The sequence below is a fragment of the Sus scrofa genome, chromosome 10, assembly GCF_054392235.1.
Source record: "Sus scrofa isolate SSC_HxYL_T2T_F1_AM1 chromosome 10, Sscrofa_HxYL_maternal_Yorkshire_Landrace_v2.0, whole genome shotgun sequence".
NCBI lineage: Eukaryota > Metazoa > Chordata > Mammalia > Artiodactyla > Suidae > Sus > Sus scrofa.
In genome coordinates, this window is record NC_139392.1 from 82,437,144 (window position 1) to 82,455,403 (window position 18,260).

At 36.4% G+C, this 18,260-nt stretch overlaps 1 protein-coding gene across 1 annotated transcript in view; it reads left to right on the plus strand.

Moving 5' to 3' along the window:
- Positions 1–18,260, plus strand: part of CCDC7 (coiled-coil domain containing 7) — a 336,376-nt gene that overhangs the window by 38,562 nt on the left and 279,554 nt on the right. Inside the window, exon 6 of the mRNA XM_084980435.1 lies at positions 17,621–17,787. Within this exon, the coding sequence (XP_084836561.1) occupies positions 17,621–17,787 (167 nt within the window). The remainder of the gene's footprint in view (positions 1–17,620; positions 17,788–18,260) is intronic.

The following is an 18,260-nucleotide window of genomic DNA, read 5'->3' on the forward strand; positions in this document are numbered from 1 at the left end:
TCTTTTATATCACTTTAATGTTTTTAATTTGGTTTTCTGTCTGCTGTCCTGGGTGGGTGATTTCCATTATTCTGTCTCCCAAGTCACTTATTCATTCCTCTGCATTATTCATTCTGTTCTTCATTGAGTTTAACTCAGCTTGCATCTCTGCAAATACCTCCTGGTATTTTCTAGTTCCTTTCAAAAGTAATCTGCATTACTGTTTATATTCGCTCTACTGCATTAGTAAAAAATAATGATTTAATATTTTAATTTAATTTCTGATTTTAGTACTATGAGTTTTCTCTTTTTTTATTAGTGTAGTTAAAGGTTTGCCAGTTTTTTTAGTGGGATGTAATTGACACATAGCATTACATTAGTTTCAGTTGTACATCTTAATTATTCTGTTTGTATATATTGCAAAATGATTTCCACAGTAAGTCTAGTTAACATGCAACATCATCCACAGTCATTTTTTTCTTGTCATGAGAACTTTTCAGATTTACTCTTTTAGCATCTTGCAGATATGCAGTACTGTATTATTAACTGTTATCACCATGGTGTGCTTTACATCTCCATGACTTATTTATTTTATAGCTGTAAGTTTTTACCTTTTGATCATCTTTACCCATTTTTCCCACCTCCCAGCCCCCATCTTTGACAGTCACCAATCTGTTCTCTGTATCTATGAGCTTGATTTTTTTTAGATTCCATATTTAAATGAGATTATATGATACTTGTTTTTCTATCTGTCTTTTTAAAATATCATAATGTCCTCAGGGTCCATCCATGTTGTCACAGATGGAAAGATTTCATTCTTTTTATGAGTGAATAATGTATCTCACATTTTCTGTATCCATTCATTTAGTTGTTTATATATCTCGGCTAAGGTAAATGATATTGCAGTCAACATGAGGATGCCTATATATTTTTGGTATAGTGTTTTCCTTTCCTTGGGATGAATATTCAGAAGTAGAATTATTGGATCACATGGTAGTTCTATTTTAAAAATCTTAAGGAATCTCTATACTTAATTTCTGTAGTGGCTGTGCCAATTTACATTCCCACCAACACTGTGAATGTTCCATTTTCTTTACATTGTTGCTAACACTTGTTATTTGTTGTCTTTTTGATAATAGCCATTGTGGCAGGTGTGATGTGTTACTGCATTGTGATTTTAATTTGCATTTCCTTGCTGATTAGTGATCTTGAGCATCTTTACTTATACTTGTTGACCATCTGTATATCTTCTTTGAAAAAAATCTGTTCAGATTTTCCTATTTAATAAAGAATTTAAATTTATTAAAAAATTTCCCATGTGTGTTCTTTATCCATTGGTTGTTTAAAAGTCTAATTTTCACATACTTCTGTGTTTTTCAGTTTTTCTTTTGTTATTGATCCTTAGCTTTATTCCATTGTGGTCAGAGAAGATACTTTGTATGATTTCACTCTTTTAAATATATTGAGTTTTTTTGGGTTTTTTTTTGTGACTAAACATGTGTTCTATTCTGGAGCATATTCTGTGTGCACTTGAGAAGAATGTTTATTTTATTGTTGTTGGGTGGAATGTTCCTTGTATTTATACATATATCTGTTCATCTAGTTTGTCTAGTGTCCACGTCCTCTAATTACCTGTTGTTCTTTTATCTTGATGTTCTTTCCGTTAATGAAAGTGAGGTATTAAAGTTTATGATTATCACTATAAAATCTATTTCTTCACTTCTGACAATGATTGCTTCATTTATTTCATGACTGTAGTTTGGGGCATATGTGTTTGCAGTTGTTAAACCTTCATGTTTAATTGACCCTTTTAATCAATATATAATGTTATTCTTTGCCTCTTGCTAGAGTTTTTGACATAAACAATATTTTGTCTGATATTTTTATTACCATTTTCTTATCATTAGTATAGAATATCTTCATCCATCCTTTCACTTTCAACCTATTTTTTTTTTCTTTTCTAGGACCACACCTGTGGCATATGGAGGTTCCCAGGCTAGGGGTCTAATTGGAGCTGTAGCCGCTGGCCTACACCACAGCCACAGCAATGCCAGATCCGAGCCATGTCTGTGACCCACACCACAGCTCACGGCAATGCTGGATCCTTAACCCACTGAGTGAGGCCAGGGATCGAACCCACAACCTCATGATTCCTAGTCGGATTCATTAACCACTGAGCCATGATGGGAACTCCATCAACATATTTTTATATTTATAACTAGAGTGAGTCTCCTCTAGACAATGCATAGTTAGATCTTTAAAACAATTAATTTTGTCAATCTTTGCTTTCTGATTTCAGAGGTTAATCTATATTTAAATTTCCTCTTATTTGGTTTAATTTTTTGGTAAAAATATACTGTTTTGTTTCCCTTCTCATTTCCTTTTTTTGTATATTTTTAATTATTTACTTAATGGTTATCTTAGAGTTACAACTACAATTACAAACTTGGTATAGTTTTAATTAATGCTAATTTAACTTCAAAATTATGCAAAATCTGTCCTTATATATATTCATTCCCCCTTTTATTGTCTTGATTTAGATATGTGCTCATTAACATAGAATATATAATTATTGATTTTTGCCTTTGTATTTTATATTGTATAGGAAAAATGATTTAGACACCAAAAGCACTTTTTTTGGTATTTTATGTTTAACTCCATAGTTATTTATAACAATATTTTTATTTATTCATACAGCTTTAAGTTACTGTTTCCTTTCATTTTAGCATTTCTTGTATGCTAAATCTAGTGACAGACTTTCTCAGTTTTTTAAAATTTATTTTATTTATTTATTTTTTGTGGGTTTTTTTTTTTTTTTTTTTTTTGTCTTTTTCTAGGGCTGCACCTGAGGCATATGGAAGTTCCCAGGCTAGAGGTCTAATTGGAGCTGTAGCCACTGGCCTATGCCAGAGCCTCAGCAACATGGGATTCGAGCTGTGTCTGCGACCTACACTACAGCTCATGGCAATGCCGGATCCTTAACCCACTGAGAGAGGCCAGGGATCAAACCCACACCCTCATGGTTCCTAGTCGAATTCGTTAACCACTGAGCCACTTTGGGAACTCCATCAGTTTTTTTTTTTAAACTGGAAATGTTTTAAATTATCCTTCATTTTTTGAATGTTAATTTTGCTAGGTATGTAATCTTGTATATATATATTCTTTTTATTAATTGCACCTGAAATATGTTTATACATTGTCTACTGGCCTCCATAGTTTCTAAAGAAAAATCAGCCATTAATCTTATTGAAGAGCCCTTGTAAATATCATACCCCATCACTTTTGTCTTGCTGCATTCAAGAGTCTCCATTTGTGTTCAGTGATAATGTGTTTTGGTGTGGATCTTTTCATATTTAATCTAGTAGGATTTTAGTATGTAGCTCCGTATCTTTACTCAATTTGGGGAATTTTTACTCATTATTTTTTCAAATATTCTTTCTGCTCCCTTTTCTCTCTCTTCTCATGTGTATATTGTATTTATATACTATTTTGAGTGTATTGGTACACTTGAAGATATCCCATTTGTCTCTTAAGTACTGTTCCTTTTTTCCTTTTTTTACTTCTCTCAGAGTGGATATAATTAAAATTAACCTGTCTTTAAATTCATTGATTCATTGCTTAAATCTGCTGTTAAAACCTCTAGAGAAATGTCTATTTTAGTTATTGTCCCTTTTATTCAATTATTGGACTTTTCATGTATAGGATTTTTGGTTTCTTTTTATAATTTCTGTATCTTTGATATTTGTTGAAACATTGTTTCTTGTTTCCTTTAATCCCTTGTGCATGATTTCCTTTAGCTTTTTAGCATGTTTAAGGCAATTGATTTAAGTTTTTGTTGGCTAAGCCTAGTATATGAGCTTCCTCAGGGACAGTGTCTATTTATTTTTCTTAGGAATTAGTAATACTTGTGTTGAGTGCCTCATAAGTTTTTATTGCAAACTAGACATTTTGAATATAATGTGGTAACTCTGGACGTCAGATTATTCCTCTCCTTAAATTTTGTTATCTCTTGTTGTGAGTTCTTATTGTTTGTGTAGTGATTTTTCTTAAACTATTATTATTATTATTATTATTATTATTTGTCTTTTTGGACTCTACCCATGGCACATGTAGCTTCCCAGTAGGGATCCAATCAGAGCTGTAGCTTCAGGCCTATGCTACTGCCACAGCAACATGGGATCCAAGCTGCGTCTGTGACCTACACCATAGCTCACAGAAACACTGGATACTTAACCCATTGAGCAATGCTAAGAATCAAACCCACATCCTCATGGATACTAGTTGGGTTTGTTAACCACTGGGCCACAACAGGAACTCCTAAACTGTAATTTTTTAAGTAGGTTTTGTCTTTAGATCAGTTTTAAGTTCTCAGAAAATTTACGCAGATATTGGAGAGTTCTCATATACCTCCTGTTCCCACATGCACAGCCTCCCGTACTAGAAACGTTGTGGAGTAGCGTGATCTATTTGTTATGATTTATGAACCTATATTAACACATCATTATCACCCAAAGTCCATAGTATATGTAAGTTTTCTTCTTGGTGTTGTACATTCTATGGTTTTTAACTAATGTATGATGATGTGTATCCACAGCAGTATTATACAGAATAGTTTCACTGCCCTAAGTCTTCTTTATTCCCCTAGGCATCCCCACTCTCTACCCTACAAACCCTGGAAGCTCCTGATGTTTTTGTGTTTCTCTAGTTTTCCTTTTTTAGAATGTCATATAATTGGAGTCATACAGTATGGAACCTTTTTAGATTTGCTTATTTCATTTGGTGATATGCATTTAAGATTCCTATATGTCTTTTCATGGGTTGATAGCTCATTTCTTTTCAGTGCAGAATAGTCATCCATTGTATAGTTGTGCCACAGGTTGTTTATCCACTTACCTGCTGAAAGGCATCTTGGTTCCTTCCCAGTTTTGGCAATTATGGATAAAACTGCTAGAAACATCTGTTTCCATGTTTTTGTATGGACATAATTTTTCAGCTCATTTGGGTAAACCCCAAGGAACATGATTGCTAGATCATATAGTAAGAGTATATTTAGTTACTAAAAAAATCCCTCAAAGCTTTCCCTTATCCCTGGAGTTTTTAACTCTCAAGCTTTTCCACACTGAGCCTCTAGCAATTCATCATTGACAGTTTTGGTTTTTGTACCCCAATACTGTGGAGGTTTGTGCTGATATATTTCTTTTTTTTTCTTTGGGCCACACCTGTGGCATATGGAAGTTCCCAGGCTATGGATCCAGTGGGAGCTACAGTTGCTGGCCTTTGCCACAGGCACAGCAACTCGGGATCTGAGCTGCGTCTGTGACCTACACCATTAGCTCATAGCAACACTGGACCCTTAACCCACTGAGCGAGGCCAGGGATTGAACCCGCAACCTCATGGTTTCTAGTCAGATTTGTTTCTCCTGCGCCATGATGGGAATTCCCATGTGCTGATAGATTTCTGCTTCAGTAATTTGTGATTTTCTTTATGGCTTACCTCTCTAACTGGGGAGAGGGGGGCTTGTTTGCTCTATGACTTCAGTTATGTGATAGAGCCAAAAAGAGTTGTTGATTTTTCAGTTCATTCAGCTTTTTAACGTGTTGTTAGGACAGAGTAGTAAATACACGTCAAATTGGAGAACAGAAAACTTTTTTTTTTTTTTTTTTTTTTTGGCTGCCCCATGGCGTATGGAAGTTTCCTATGCCAGGGATCAAATCCAAGCTGCAGCTGAAACCCACACTGTAGCTTCAGCAATGCCAGATCCATACCCTGCTGTGCTGGCCTGGGATATACTGCCACAGAGACAAAGCCAATTCTGCTGTGCTGCAGCAGGAACTCCTAAAGTATTTATTTTTATTTATTTATTTATTTTATTTTATTTTTTGTCTTTTTGCCTTTTTCTCTAAAGTCACACCTGCGGCATATGGAGGTTCCCAGCCTAGGGGTCGTAGCCTCCCAGCCTACGCCAGAGCCACAGCAACGTGGGATCCGAGCCACGTCTTCTACCGACACCACAGCTCATGGCCACACCAGATCCTTGACCCACTGAGCAAGGCCAGGGATTGAACCTGCAACCTCATGGTTCCTAGTCGGATTCGTTAACCACTGCGCCACGACGGGAACTCCCAACTGTTTATTTTTAAAGTCTCTATTCTTTGTTGTGTTTCATCTCTCAGGTCTCTGTTCCTATAGCTGTGGTCAACTAATGGGTTAGACATTTCCTTAAGTGCCTGGAGCCATAAAAACAAAAAGAAAAGGAGAAAAAATATTCTCCTGGCCTTTTAAGACTGGTCCTGATATGGAGCACTCCTTCAAAACTTAGCCAGGCTGTTTATAGCTCTGCTTTAGCCTTCATTGTTTGCTTGCATGGAGCTAAAAATCAAGCAGAAGTGAAAGCTTAGTGTCTACTACAGTATTTTCTGAGCATGAGTCCTGCCCTAGGCAAATGTGTGGTTCACTCTATTCCCCCTCATACATAGGAGCTTGAAAGTCTTTATTTTTCCATAGTAACTCTCTCTCTCCAGCTTTTCCTTCTAGGCTTTGCCATGTATTTGTTTGCCATAACTGCAGTCTTTTCCTCTAGGAGCAGTGGCTTAACTGACTTTCAGTGTTTTTGAGGAATACCCTCCACTTAGCTAGTTTTCTGCCCTAAAAGAGTTCTGGGCTAGATGAAACAAGGCAGAAGTTATAAGTCCTTCAGGGAACCTCTAGACAGGTCAGAATAGACAAACACAATTCCTTGGGAGTAGGTCTAGTCACTTTCCTCCAGAACCACACACTCACACCAGGAATGGAGGCTGCCAGTGCACTGGAGGAGGGATGGGGCAAGGCTATGTTAAAATGCCGCAAAGTTCTCCTACCGTGTTTAAGCTTCATTTTTCTTGATCATTCCTTGGTTCCTGTAAAGCCTTCCCAGAATTTTGACAAAGTTAATTGTGACAGTTTTGCTCCTTTTTTCCCCAGTGTTTTTGGGAAGGCCTTTGGAGTTCCCTACTCTGCTATTTCTGCTCTTATCCTTCCCTAAATACTCAAGTAGGTTTATCTTTTTGTTGCAAGTTTAGAACCAATTCTGAATTTTATATAGATGTTCTATATAGACTTTATATAGAAGACTAAATAGATTTCTATATAAAGAATAACAGTTCTGAAGAAAAAGAGCAGGTGAGAGGACTTGCACTAGTGGTTATCAAAACTTGCTAGAAAGCTGTCTTAATTATGATCATGTGCTTTTGGTGCAAGGTTAGATAGCCAGTGGAATTGATTAAAGACTCAGAAATAAACCCTTTTATATATGCCAAATTTTGTTATGACAGAGCAGTAGTATATAATCAGTGACCCTGGAACAGTGATCATAAGGTGAAAGTTGATCCCTATTTTATAGTATATAGAAAAATTATTTCCTGATGGATCGAAGATCTAACATAAGATCAAAAACAACAAAATATTTAGAAACAAAAGAGGCTTATTTATGATCTGGATTCAGGATCAGTTACAAAACAAAATATAACTCATAAAGGGAAGGATTGATAAATTCAGCTATATTAAAATGAAAACCTCTATTGTATAAAAAGTTCATAAAGAGAAGTACAGGAAAAGTTTCAAATAGGAAAGAATACTTAGATCACATATAACTGACAAAGGATTAGCCAGAATATATAGATAACATTTATCTGTCAGTAAGTATAAGACAATACAAACTACTCAAAGGAAAAAAGACATTCATAGAGGAAGAAGTACAAATAGCCCATGAATATATTAAGTCATATTCAACCCTTTTAATAACTTTTAGTAACCAAGGAAGGTGATTATAGATGTTAATGTCATTTAAAAATAAAGCATTCGTTGACTTTTAAATAAAGTTTTATAAAACTCTTCCATTGAGTGCACATTTCCTTCTGGTACTACCTGGCATTGTTCTACCTTTTCCCAAACAGACCTCTTCAAAAATACTCTTATACTTAAATTCATATTTCTGCCCTTTTATTTCAGTTGGGCTTCTGCCCCCCAAGCCCATAGCTGTCTAATGATAGTAGTGACTCCTCTTAGTGTTAAGTTCAGTGTGCATCTTTCCTGACACCTCAGCCCATTTAACATTATTAACCATTTTGTTCCCCTTGAAGTGCTCTTCCCTTGGCTTCTGTGACACACTATGTCTATCTGGTTTGTTAGTTTCAGATTATGATTATTTTACTTTGTACTTTCTTTAACATTATGCTATCTTCTCTGTAGGAAGCTTTTTTGAAAATAACAGCTACATTAAATGCCAGCTGCATTAACCACAGTTTGTTAGAGTAGGCTATCTCTTGGTCACTTTACTTATAGTTTTTGTTCTTGTGTCCACTCTTCTGAGATTAACTTTTTGTTTTTCTAGGTTAGATGTGTGGTGAAATAGTTTCTAAAGTCTTTGAATCATGAAAGTGGTTTCATTTTGACTTCACACTGAAATATCTGTTTTATTTTTTTAATTACTCACTGAATTTCATTACATTTATAGTTGTACAATGAACACTTAAATATCTTTAAAATTAGAATGGAGGTCTAATATTTTCCCCAAGAACTTTATGGAATTTGCTCCATACTATCATAAAATTTTCTTTCTGTTTAGTATTATGTGTCTAGTGTTGATTTTCCTCATTTCTGGTCAATTTTCTTTTTTGTCTTTTGTCTTTTTAGGGCCACACCCACTGCTTATGAAGGTTCCCAGGCTAGGGGTCTAATTGGAGCTGTTGCTGCTGGCCTATGCTAGAGCCACAGCAATACCAGATCTGAGCCACGTCTGTGATCTACAACATAGCTCAAGGCAACGCCAGATCCTTGACGCACTGAGTGAGGCCAGGGATCGAACCCTCAGACCTCATCGTTTCTAGTCAAATTTGTTTCTACTGTGCCACGATGGGAACTCCCAACTTCTGGTCAATTTTCATTTTCCACTTTTGTCAATAACGTTCTAAATTCAGCACTAACAGTAGTAACTGGTGGTGTGTTACTGATGTTTTAGTTGTTAAGAAAGCCGCTATTCTGTAGGCTTTAATTGGTTTAAATAACTATAGAACCTTGGCTGCAATGAGTGGATTAATTGATATATACTAGGGATTCCCAGACAGGAAAGGAGATTTTGAGAACCTTGGAGTCTCTCTGAATAGTGAAAAGAATGACTTTATTGCAAGGTAGTGTTCCTTATTGGACATTCCTTTCTAAATCCTTATACAGCTGCAGATATTTTCCTTCAGATGTGGACATTAATTGCTCTGGTATGTTTTCTTTAGGATATCAGCCCTTTTTGCCTGGACCTATGCTTTCTTATTATTTAGTGCATTGATTCACAAACTTAAGCATGCAAAGAAATCAACTTTATCATTCAAAGTGCTACTTTGAACACAGATTGCTGGTTCTACTTTCAAAGTTTTTGAGTCAGTAGACTGGCAAGGTCTGGTAATCTGCATTACTAACAAGTGTAGTTGTTTAGGTGATGCTGTGGAACCACATTTTTTTAAACTATTAATCTAGAGTTAGTGTTGAAGAAGAGAAGTACTAGACTAGACTGATTTTTTTCAATTCCAGTGACTTTTCTTTTGCCTGAAGTCATGTAATAAGATTTTCATTTAATATCTTAATTCAAAACTTTTATTTGGATGTGATAAGAGTGGGTTTGGTTTTTTTCGTGGCAAATATAATCAGTTTGGCATTACATTTTGTAAGTGGTAAATATTGGCATTATATGTGATTGGTTTTGTATGTTCATATTTTCTCTCACAATGTCCCAAACTAGTTTTTTGCATTTTACATTAAAATATTAAATTCAGTATTTTACATTATAATATTTTATGTCTTGCTTTTTAGGCTTTTTAGCATAGCACAGTTATATTGAAGAGGTAATTTGGTAAGATGATGCTTTGCATTATTATAGTACTCTCTGCTATGTGAAAAAATAATGTTTTTCTGAGAGGAATTTATTTTTTATTTCTTAGCTATATTAAGAAAATATATAAAATCAGAGTTCCCATTGTGGCTCAGTGGTAACGAGCTAACTAGTATCCATGAGGATGTGGGTTCGATCCCTGGCCTTGCTTGGTGGGTTAAGTATCTGGCTTTGCTGTGAGCTGTGTGCTCATAGACGTGGTTCGGATCCTGTGTTGCTGTGGCTGTGGCGTTGGCTGGCAGCTGCAGCTCTAATTCAACCCCTAGCCTGGAAACTTCCATATGCTGCATGTGCTGCCCTTGAAAAAAGAAAAAAGAAAAAATATAAAATTGTGTATGTTAATTATTTTGGTGTTATCAAGTATAGATCTATAAGGATGGAAATTTTTTTTTTCTAGAACTAAGTTGTCTATGCAAGATATATTAAAACTCTACCTGTAAATATAAAAACATTGTGATTTTGGATTATATATTTATAGTTTTATTTTAGTAACTTGTGTATATTTGTAGTGAAAATTTCAAGAGACTTGAATGAAATATTTTATAATATCATATGTTGTGAAGAATTTCGTTTTTAAAAACTTTAATTAAAATTTTATTTTCCAGATTTTGGAATCTCTTTTTAAGGTATGTTCAATGTAGTGCCCTCTAGAATTTAATACAGAAATATATATATAAATGAAAAAGAGTTTTCTAAGTTTTTAGGAAGTAAATATAACTCGCAGAGTTTCTGTGACCTACACCACAGCTCACTGCAATACTGGATCCTTAACCCATTGAACAAGGCCAGGGATAGAACCCAAATCCTCAGGGACACTAGTCAGGTTTGTAACCCACTGAGCCACAAGGGGAACTCCCTAGCCCTATTCTGAACCCTAGGATGACATGATATGTGGTGTAGGACTAATATTTGATACAGACACACACACACACACACACTCATTTATTTTGCTGCAGAAAGTTAACTTGTCAATATTCTTTCTTTTCTGTTCTTATTTTTTTTAAGTGGTTTCAGCGACAGGTCAATCAGATGGAAGAGGTAGGTAGAGCATTTCTTAATTATTAAATTAATATGTCTCATTGAAAACCAATTTGAGGTATAAATTAAAATTTTTGAATAACCTTTGGTTATAATCTTTTGATTTAGGTAAAGAAGAAAAAAATGGGTAGAATAAAATGTTTCTTATTGATAGTATCCCTGCATGTATCTGGTGTGCTCCATTCTTTCACCTAAAATTGAAAAATGGAAATTAATTATTATTCTTTCCATAATTTACTTAAAACAGTAAATTAGCGATAAGATAAAACTTATCAGCTTCAAAATTTCCCCTATATTTAAAAAATCATATATAAATATATATGCTTACTCACAAAATTATATATTGGTTTTTCTTTAATGTTATTTTAATGATTTTTAAGTACTTTCTTTTCTTTTTTTTTTTTTTGGTTTTTTGTTTTTGTTTTTGTTTTGTCTTTTTGCTTTTTCTAGGGTCGCTCCGGGGGCATATGGAGGTTCCCAGGCTAGGGGTTGAATCGGAGCTGTAGCCGCCGACCTAAGCCAGAGCCACAGCAACGTGGGATCTGAGCCGTGTCTGTGACCCACAACACAGCTCATGGCAACGCCGGATCCTTAACCCACTGAGCAAGGCCAGGGATCGAACCTGCAACCTCCTGGTTCCTAGTCGGATTCATTAACCACTGTGCCACAACGGGAACTCCAGTACTTTATTTTCAAGTGCTTTGCCACCAATTTGAGAACTCCTGGTCTCTATCCTTAGGGGCTTTAAATTTTATTTGGAAAAGATTTTATGTATGCTGTTGATATTCCAGAATGATTTTCAGGCTATCTTTAGGGTTTTAGGGAATTTTTCTAGTTAAACTTTGGCTATATTTATGGTTTAATCCAGTTAAATCATCTAGAAACCCAGGCACTTTAAATCAAAGAGATTTATTTTATTTGGGCTATAAAATTAAGGAGTAAAGATAGAAATTGTAACTTTCCTAGCACTTTCCTCTTATTTTACCTCTGGCACTAGGGTAGAACACTTTCATGGTCTGTATATACTCTTTGCTTTAGGATAGATGTCATTGACATCAGAAGAGTGTTAGTTCTTTGCTTACGGTAGGTTGTTCATAACTTTCCAGAGAAGTAGGATTAGGTTGAAGTCCATTACATTTATCTTCTTGTAAAATGTGTACTGCTTGCAAGTCAGGTGATCTGGCTTACTTTTTTTCTTCTAATTTTCATCTGCCAACTTCTTTTTGTTTTATTTATGGATTTGTCTCATTCTCTTTTTTACATTTAGTCCTGTCAGTGTGCAAGATCCACTGCAAACCTTGTCATCTCAGTTCCTCGAATTCTTCATCTTCAAAGGTCTAGTGTCCTTCTTTACCTTTGGCCCTACTCCCAGTCGTACTCTGGGGCTTACCTTTAATCAAACTGCTTTATTTTAAAAATCATTAATTCAGGCAATCCATTCTTGAACTACAAATTTCTATCTTTCCAATTACTGCTTTAAATACTACTATGGCCACTCTTTGGCTAAATCAAAAACCACTAGTTTACTTACTCCGCTACCTTCTTGTTTTCTTTTGATTTTATTTTTACCCCCAGCTGGAAGACTGTGTATTTCACAGCAGTGAATTTTTTAACTTCCTAATTTTGTTTACCTGTTTCTTTTTTCATTGTGCTTGTCTAACATGTAATCATGATGCCTAAATGTAATCATTTACTCTTTGGGCCTATAGCTTAGCTTTGAAATACTGCTGAAGGAAGTGATAGAGTAGATCAGACACAATTACTCCAAATACTGTCTGAGCATTTGATTGCATTTCTGAAATGAATTTCAGCCCCTTTCCCCCATCTTCTGAAACCCAACTTCTCTGTTTCATTTTCATCTTCACTTTTCAGTCACTTCAAATACAAGCCACTGGTCAGAACTCCCTCAATTCTTGCTATCAAACAAAAAAGTTTGTGTCCATATTTATTCTTTCTTTCTTTCCTCCTATTAAGAGAGATATGTTCTCTCTTTTATGCAAAACTCAGTCTTGTACCTCTATTTTGGATCTCATCTCCCTTTCTCAAAAAACTTGATTAATCATTATCTTTTGTATATTAAATTTTTCCAATCATGTCCTTGCTCATGTCTTTTTAATTTGATGCCACATGCCCCTCTGCTTACAGGTCTGTCTCTTTTTTGCCCTTCATCACCAATTTTTAAAAGCTGCATTGTATGCAGGGATCGAACCCACAACCTGATGGTTCCTAGGAAGAAAGTAATTAGGTTATTGTCAGGGAATAAAGGGAATAAAGACAAAATCCAAGATTTGTAAAAGAAAGGAGGCAAAAAAAAAAAAAAACACCTTGCAGATAGTTTAGGGACAGTGACAAACTAGTTAAATTTCAAAAAGCATTAACTACAACTGGTACCTCGTAAAGTGGTTAATCTGGGCACTCTTTCCTTGAAAGAGCCAACTAGGGGTACCAAATAAAAAAGATTAGAATTGCTTATAGATTTTTTTTCAAACCTTAATGTTTGGCTGAGGACTGTATATTACAGGTTCAGAGCTATTTTTTTTTTTTTTGTATCAATTTACTGTATTCTCTTTCATACTGCCAAAACATTTCTCAGGCTACCCAGACTGGATTCTGTCTCCACAACGAAGGAAACATTCTGTATGGTTCTCTGCAGATTATATAGTGTTATATTCAACAGGCAGTTTTATTTACCTCAGCCATAGTTAACATTATCGATCATGTGCTCTTTTAAAACACGATTACTTTGGCTTTTGTGAATTACGTTGGCTTTCTCCTTTTTATCTTTATTTTTTAATTTTTAATTTTTTTGCTTTTTAGGGCTGCACCCGTGGCATATGGAGGTCCCCAGGTTAGGGGTCAAATCAGAGCTATAGCTGCTGGCCTACACCACAGTCACAACAATGTAGGATCCAAGCCGCGTCTTTGACTTAGACCACAGCTCATGGCAATGCCAGATCCTTAACCCACTGAGCGAAGCCAGGGATCGAACCCACAACCTGATGGTTCCTAGTAGGATTTGTTTCTGCTGCGCCGCAATGGGAACTCCTTTCTCCTGTTTAGAGTCACCTTCTTTATCTAACTATTAAATGTTGGAGTGCCTCAAGATTTTATTCAATACCTTCCTTTTTTTTTTTTTTTTAATCTATAGTTTTCCCCTGGGCAATCTCATCCAGTTTTTCCATTTAAGTATTACATTTATGCTGATAATTTAGAAATACCTCTTGCCCAGAGCCATCCTCTGAACTCCGAATGTGCATATAATTACCTACTGTACTATCCCACCTCAAACCCATTGGGTAAAAATCAAGATTTTTTTTTTTTGTCTTTTTAAGGCTGTTTCCATGGCATATGGAAGTTACTGGGCCAAGGGTCAAATTGGAGCCACAGCTGCTGGCCTACACCACAGCCAACACAACACCAGATCCGAACCACATCTGTGACTGAAGCTGCAGCTTGCAGCAATGACGGATACTTAACCCACTGAACAAGGCCATGGATCAAACCCCCATACTCATGGATACTAGTCAGGTTCTTAACCTGCTGAGCTACAGCGGGAGCTCCAAAACCAAGTATTTTTTACCCTTAAACTCTTTACCCTATCTCAGTGAGTGGTAGCACCAACTACCCAATTGGATAAACCAGAAATATGCTAATTTACCTTCATAGTTCAATTTTATCTGTCTTTAGCATTCAGTCCATCCTTCAGTCCTTTCACTTTTGTCCCAAAGAGCTGTCCGGTGTGTCTTCTTTTCTCTGTGTCTATTCTTTATACTTTGGTGCTCAGTATAATTACCTCTAATGTGCCTGAAATCATAATTTATGTATTAATATTCACCAGGAATAATATTAACTGTACAACTAAAGCTCTTACCTGGAATTTTAAGTTTTTCATATTTATTTATTTATTTATTTATTTATTTATTTTTTGTCTTTTTGCTATTTCTTAGGCCGCTCCCATGGCATATGGAGATTCCCAGGCTAGGGGTCTAATCGGAGCCGTAGCCACCAGCCTACACCAGAGCCACCGCAACGTGGGATCCGAGCCGCGTCTGCAACCTACACCACAGCTCACGGCAACGCCGGATCCTTAACCCACTGAGCAAACGCAGGGATCGAACCCGCAACCTCATGGTTCCCAGTCGGATTCGTTAACTACTGCGCCACGACGGGAACTCCAAGTTTTTCATATTTAAACTCATAATTACTTCTCTTGATGATTTTCTTAATTTGTTGTATTATCTTCAAGGAGTGTTTTTTAAAAGTATAATTGGTGGGCACTGTTTAAATGTCATTCAAGATACAAATGCATATTTCAGAGCTCCGAATCAGATTTACTGAATTAAAGGGTTTTTTTTGTTTGGGGAAGTTCCCATTGTGACTCAGCAGTAAGGAGTCTGACTAGTATCCATGAGGATGCAGGTTTATTCCATGGTCTCAGTGGGTTAAGGATCCAGTGTTGCCTTGAGCTGTGGTGTAGATTGCACATGCTGTTTGGATCTGGCATTGCTTTGGCTGTGGTGTAGACTGGCAGCTGTGGTTCCAATTTGACCCCTACCTGACCTGGGAACTTCCATGTGCTGTAGGTGCAACCCTAAATAAGGCAAAAAAAAAAAAGTTTTTTGTTTGGTGTGTGGGTTAGGGATTGGCCTGTTCAACAGATTCCTTTAGAGGATTACTGTGTACACTAACATTTGAGAATCTTGAAATAATCTTCTTTTTATTGTTGACACGTTTTATCAAAAGTATACACTGGTGAGATTAATGCATATTGTCATGATTAACATGTACATGTTGAAGCCTTCACAATGTATGGTGAACTGCCATTAGGGAAATTTAAGATAAGGATGCAACCTATATACTTCAGAGTTGTTCTGCTGGAACCTGTGTCCAGTATGTCTCTTTGATAAAGTCTTGTAGCAGATAATCCAACTGTCTGTTCTATATTCCTTTAGTTCTTTGACACCATCTCTTTTCTCAGAAAGGATTTATGTTCAGATATAATCCCTATTAGGAAATATAATGTATTGGTTAAATTCTAACCAGGAGACAAAAACCGCACAACAATTTGAGTAGGGAAAGTTTAACAGGAAGAATTACTGTAACAGGAGAAAACCTACTAAAGAGGTAAAGACAACTCTAAAGTGTGCAGGGATAGACAATATAGGGAGCTGCCTATACCTCTAGCATAGAAACAGAGCATTCAAAGAACAAACAAATCTGAGTAACCCCATCCTTCCTCTCCCCTAACCCAAGGCTAAGACCTTATGAAGAAGGGGCTGTCATCATTAGATGACAGAGAAATTTTCTGGGGTGTCATGCTGGTGGAACTAGAGCTAACTGGGGAGCTGTCCATGAAGGTGATACAGTAGGAAACCATCCTCTGTGGTGCTAGGAAAAGCCGTCTTCCAGGGAAGGTCTCTACCTCTTGCTGGGAAGTTGTCCACAAGGGTAGCATCCTGGAGAGCTTCCCAAAGGGAGGTTCTGTACTTGCATACTTTTCTACAGAGCTCTGGGAAAAGCTGCCTAAGGGAATGTGCCATGCCAGGAAACCATCCATAAGGGTAGTTCTGTTGAAACTTTCTGGAAGTGACTACTACTAGGGACACTGTACTGTTCTAGGGTTAAGCAGAGAGAGATGACAGAACTAGGAAGCAAAGCTTCTTCCTCCTCTGGAGTCTAGGATCCTCTGCTGACAAAGGTTAACATCATGCTAATGGAAAATAGAAATCTTACATTATTATAACAAGATGAAGAATGGAGTTTAGATGAGAAGCAATAAATTTATAGTTGTAGCTAATTGCTGTGTCAGTTTTTAGGTTCAGTTTATGATTGGTGTGCTCTTATTTGGGATCTTGCCTTTTTCTAGAGGTTGTTCATAAATCTCCCGCTTCCCTTCCACTTGTTCTGTTCCACATCTCAGACTTCCAGTACATTGCCCAGTACTTCCTTCCTGCTGTTACATCTTAATCACATTCCAGATGGCCATTACTAAAATGAAGTCTTGTTTTGAATTCTCATTGTTAGATTTCTTTTTTTTTTTTTTGGTCTTTTTGCTATTTCTTCTTTGGGCCGCTTCTGCAGCATATGGAGGTTCCCAGGCTAGGGATCTAATCAGAGCTGTAGCCACCGGCCTACACCAGAGCCACAGTAACTCGGGATCCGAGCCACGTCTGCAACCTACACCACAGCTCACGGCAACGCCGGATCGTTAACCCACTGAGCAAGGGCAGGGACCCAACCCACAACCTCATGGTTCCTAGTCGGATTCATTAACCACTGCGCCACGACGGGAACTCAGATCATTGTTAGATTTCTTATTGCTGTGTCCTAGGATGCTATGTCAGGTATACCTTGAATACTTTCCACCCCCTCGGCTTTTCCTCCCATCATAAGGATTAGACTCTCTTTTAAATACTTTGAATTGACTTTAACTTAAATTGTTACTTAACTTGCTCAATTTCTTATATATTAACATAATAAACAGAAGATTGGATTTGAGTTTTGAAATGTAAATAAGTCAATATTTAGCTACAATTCTGTTGCTAGGCAACTGCTCATATATTTATAAGATATTAGTATCTGATTATAGCTATAGATAATATAATATGTAAATATGATAAATGAAATTTGAGGTATGGGACCAAAATGAGTATTTCTTAAGTAACTGGCTAATTTTATTATTTTAGATAAGTAAAGATCAAACTTTTTCAGAAACAGAGTTTCCAGCATCTGATAAAACAGTCAGTTTAAGCATTGCACAAATAGTAAAGCAGGTGCGCAAACTTGAAGAACTGAAAAATCGTCTTAAAGAAGGGCATAAATACACCTTCAAAGACTTATTGTCTAAACCCAAGTAAGTAAAATGTAAGAATTAAAAGAATTAAAAACAGTGGGAATGGGTATATAATTAGTAGCAAATACAAGATAATGGTTCAGATATTATACTATATGTAGAACTTCTAAATCAAATCGGAAGGCCTAGTTAGCTTGTTCCTATTTACAGTTTTTATTTTTTTTTAAATTTTTTTATTTTTTTATTTTTTGTCTTTTTGCTATTTCTTGGGTCGCTCCCGCGGCATATGGAGGTTCCCAGGCTAGGGTTCGAATCGGAGCTGTAGCCACCGGCCTACGCCAGAGCCACAGCAACGCAGGATCCGAGCCACGTCTGCGACCTACACCACAGCTCACGGCAACGCTGGATCGTTAACCCACTGAGCAAGGGCAGGGACCGAACCCGCAACCTCATGGTTCCTAGTCAGATTCGTTAACCACTGCGCCACGACGGGAACTCCTATTTACAGTTTTTAATAGTTTGAAATGGCACCA